This window comes from Lactuca saligna, chromosome 4, assembly GCF_052625555.1.
Source record: "Lactuca saligna cultivar CGN05327 chromosome 4, ASM5262555v1, whole genome shotgun sequence".
Classification (NCBI taxonomy): Eukaryota; Viridiplantae; Streptophyta; class Magnoliopsida; order Asterales; family Asteraceae; genus Lactuca; species Lactuca saligna.
This window is the reverse complement of record NC_136420.1, coordinates 180,878,599-180,882,815: the sequence shown is the minus strand read 5'-3', so window position 1 is coordinate 180,882,815 and position 4,217 is coordinate 180,878,599. Positions and strand designations below refer to the sequence as shown.

Sequence of the window (4,217 nt, the reverse complement as noted above, 5' to 3'; positions counted from 1 at the left end):
ATTTGAATTTTTTTTGGATATAGATATTTTCATTAAATTATTGATAAATTTTAAATTTATGATTAGATTTTGATTTTTGTTGATTTTTTTTTTCAGAAGTAAAATGTATCTAAAATTGAAACCAAATGTTACTAGACTAATTTTATTTATTGATAAAACAGATTTTACAAAAATACCAATACTATAACTCTAAATTATCTCAAAAATTGGAGGTCCTATAAAATCGAAGGCCCGGTGCGGCCTCACCGCCGGCACCACTCTAGGACCGCCACTGTTCAAAATGAAAATATTTTTGTTTTGGATCAACAATTTAACACACGCCACTGTTCAAAATGAAAATATTTTTGTTTTGGATCAACAATTTAACACACGCACCACAATCCGTTTGTTATAATTCAAAATTTCACATGCATTTTTAAGTTGAAAGTCATCCTATATTCCTATCTGACCACAAAAGTCACATGTACCCAGTTGCTGCTATCCCTTTCACAACAATTTTTTATGAGTGGACAATTATATTATACCCTTTCTTTTATTTACACTTTACCCCCTCTATACTAAAACCCTTGCAGGCGTATCAGACTATCAGCCGTTCCCAATTTCCTACGTTCATATTACGACCTCCTGTTCCGGCATCCCCATCGCATCTCCGGCTTGCTATACCCCGTCGCCGCCTCCGACTTGCTCGGCCACCGTCGCGGCCTGTGGCTTGCTCCACCGCCTTCATCCACCATCTGCCTCCGGTTTGCTTCACAGGTATCGCTAATTTCTATACAATAGCAATTTTGTTTCTAATTTGATTATGTTCAATGTGTCTATTATCCGGTTTTCAGAAGCAGTAATTTGAAATCAACTGATTTAGATCCGTTTCCTGTATAATACTAAACTGATTTGGAATTTGTTAATTATGATTTCAGTTTGTTCATCCTGAACTGAACAATAATGTATCAATGTTTCTCATATTTGATCGATTCCTTACAATATCAGTTTTCCTATAATCAGTTATCTATCATCCAGTCTTCAAATCCAAATATCGATTCCATCTATAACTTTTTGCTTCCATTTGAGTTCCATTTAAATGGATTTGTAATTGAGTTCTAGTTTGGATTTCTATTTAGACCTTTGATCATATGTAAAAAAAATCTTATCTTTTAAAATGTAACTAAACAGCCCCTGAGTATAAAAAAAAAGTTCCAAACAGCCCCCGAAAACATTTTTTTAACAAAAAAAAAACCCGATTTCTCTGATCCTTTTCACTTCCGAAGCAAGTTGCCTATGTTTTTATTCCTTACATTGCAACGCGCGTTTTTTTTTTTTTAATAGAATTTTGAATTTTGATACCTTTTCAATTTTATTAAAAAATAAAAATTATATATTTTTTCAATTTCATCATCAAGGGACTATAAATAGCCCCAACCCCCGACTCTCTTTCTCTCGTGAGCTCTATTGGATCTCTTCGAATTCGTCAGGTATGTATCTCCGTATTTGAGATAGCTTAATCGATTATATCTTTTCTGGTTTGTAACTTATCTTCGTTTAGATCCGATTTTGTTTTCAAATCAAATCGGTGTCGTGTTTCATCGTTCTGTGAAGTTACCTAGATTGTTCCCCACAATTTCGATTCCTTTTTGTTAAAAATTGGAGGAATTAGGGTTTTTGACAACTTTGTATGAATACTCGTGGTGATGAGAAAGTGAGTCGGAATCATCCGATGTTATATGAAGTTTACGAATTGACATCGTGTTGTGTGATAGAGAAATGGATAGCAAGGAGCAAAGTGAGAAATTGAAGAACTACGAAGCTCAATACGCCAATTACTTGAAAGCAAAGTACTTCTCCGATAAAGACATCTATGGAGGTAAAATTTAGAACTTCTGATTTCATTGCAATCTAATCGGTGGATTTCTGTTAACAAATTGAGAGATTTGTTGTTTATTGTAATCTGATTATGTCGTGATTCTGAAATCTGCAACATTTGTGTAAGCCTATGAAGTTATTTGCTTTCCTTTTGAGCAAGATGGAGTTATCTAAGCAACCCCTCTTTAACGCAGGTAATATTTTTGAAGAGAAGACAACGATAGGTGGAATGACAATTAGGGCAAGCAGGTAATTTTTTTTATTAAATCCACAAGTAGCAAGTTTTATATTTCCCAAGTGTATATGTCATTTTCTCACCCTTTTTTTTTTTTTTTTTAGTGAGGCTGGGACTAGATCTTATGAGGATCCTGTTGGGTATTGGAACGAGAAGTATGCGCCACGTATAGAGCCTTCAACAGAAACAACAACAGCAACCAATCTTTCAAATGGAAATCACTCCTCTAAAAAGAGTGCTTAATCTCAATCTGTTTGTAAATCATATATGCATATTTAGGCAGTTTTTAATGATGGACAATGGATTTGTCAGATAAAAGTAAAAGTTGTTAATTGGTGGTATTTAAACAGGTTGTAACTCACCAAAGTTTTTTTAGGCTCACTTTTCTTGCTTAATAGCTACCATTACTTTTCTTGTTAACCAAGATTCATAGATTGAAAACAAAGAACGTTAGTTTTTGAAATGAGTATTCCTGTTTAGAATTGGTTTTGTGGATGATTGTCAATGTGGTAAAGAGAACGTTAAATATCATATTCTTACGAATGAGTATTGTTACTTGAAATCATTTAAAGGGAAAAACGTACAAGTGAGAAGAACCAAACTCTTTTATTATGTGATGATCATGTGATATGATGAGGGATCATAATCAATGCTTAACTAGCCATGGAAATATGGAATCCGATTCAATTCAGGTACGATCAAAGTAACATTTCAAGAGCTCGGTCCAAATAACCCCAAGGCAGGCAGATCTAATGAAGACTTTTACTATGATGTTGTATAAGAATATGTATAGTTTCTAATTCAATGGAATCATCAACCTTGCTAGAGTCATCGATACACAAAAAAGTATAGTTCTTATACTTGGTGTATAAACTATTGAGATTGGGTTTCCTATTGCATAAGCTACGGTTGAGATATGTGTTTGGTCAATGTGTGAAATCAGTTCGATAATGATTTTTTGAATATATATATTTTTAAAATTTTCATCATTGAAATAGAAAAACTATAAAAGGTTATAAGTGAAGTCGTATTTGATTGCTTACACAGATGAAAACTCTTAGAGGACAATTAATAGTATGTCATTGAAGATTTTTCTTGTAATTTATTACCTTTTTTGTTACTGATATTTAAATTTTAAGTCGATTTGAAAAATGATGTAATAGATTATAAATTTTGTACCTCAATCTGTTTAGACCATGGATGCAATGCTAACCTAAGATATAGACTGTTGGAAAAAATATCTAATGTCATTAACTATTGATAACAGAGTTTTTTTGGGTTGCCCTCGAGAACCAAATTGAGTAGAATAAATAAAGAAGAAATTAGTTTATTAATTATGATCATCACATTATTATGTGATGATCATGTGATATGATGAGGGATCATAATCAATGCTTAACTAGCCATGGAAATATGGAATCCGATTCAATTCAGGTACGATCAAAGTAACATTTCAAGAGCTCGGTCCAAATAACCCCAAGGCAGGCAGATCTAATGAAGACTTTTACTATGATGTTGTATAAGAATATGTATAGTTTCTAATTCAATGGAATCATCAACCTTGCTAGAGTCATCGATACACAAAAAAGTATAGTTCTTATACTTGGTGTATAAACTATTGAGATTGGGTTTCCTATTGCATAAGCTACGGTTGAGATATGTGTTTGGTCAATGTGTGAAATCAGTTCGATAATGATTTTTTGAATATATATATTTTTAAAATTTTCATCATTGAAATAGAAAAACTATAAAAGGTTATAAGTGAAGTCGTATTTGATTGCTTACACAGATGAAAACTCTTAGAGGACAATTAATAGTATGTCATTGAAGATTTTTCTTGTAATTTATTACCTTTTTTGTTACTGATATTTAAATTTTAAGTCGATTTGAAAAATGATGTAATAGATTATAAATTTTGTACCTCAATCTGTTTAGACCATGGATGCAATGCTAACCTAAGATATAGACTGTTGGAAAAAATATCTAATGTCATTAACTATTGATAACAGAGTTTTTTTGGGTTGCCCTCGAGAACCAAATTGAGTAGAATAAATAAAGAAGAAATTAGTTTATTAATTATTATGGCTTAATAATTAAGTAGAAACTAATTGGAAAATATTTTGGG

General features: G+C 32.0%; 1 protein-coding gene across 1 annotated transcript; it reads left to right on the top strand.

The window, feature by feature from the left end:
- The first annotated feature begins 548 nt into the window (after window positions 1–548).
- LOC145043142 (uncharacterized) lies at window positions 549–2,487 on the top strand. Its single transcript, XM_078991705.1, has 4 exons — window positions 549–756; window positions 1,755–1,858; window positions 2,052–2,106; window positions 2,197–2,487. The coding sequence occupies exons 2-4, from the start codon at window positions 1,759–1,761 to the stop codon at window positions 2,333–2,335; spliced, it is 294 nt and encodes a 97-aa protein (XP_078847831.1). The 5' UTR covers window positions 549–756; window positions 1,755–1,758; the 3' UTR covers window positions 2,336–2,487.
- The last annotated feature ends 1,730 nt before the right edge of the window (window positions 2,488–4,217 follow it).

Coding starts and splice junctions, on each gene's coding strand:
- LOC145043142 (XM_078991705.1), top strand. CDS start 1,759: ATGGATAGCAAGGAGCAAAGTGAGAAATTGAAGAACTACGAAGCTCAA. Junction 1,859..2,051: donor CGATAAAGACATCTATGGAG/GTAAAATTTAGA, acceptor TCTTTAACGCAG/GTAATATTTTTGAAGAGAAG. Junction 2,107..2,196: donor ATGACAATTAGGGCAAGCAG/GTAATTTTTTTT, acceptor TTTTTTTTTTAG/TGAGGCTGGGACTAGATCTT.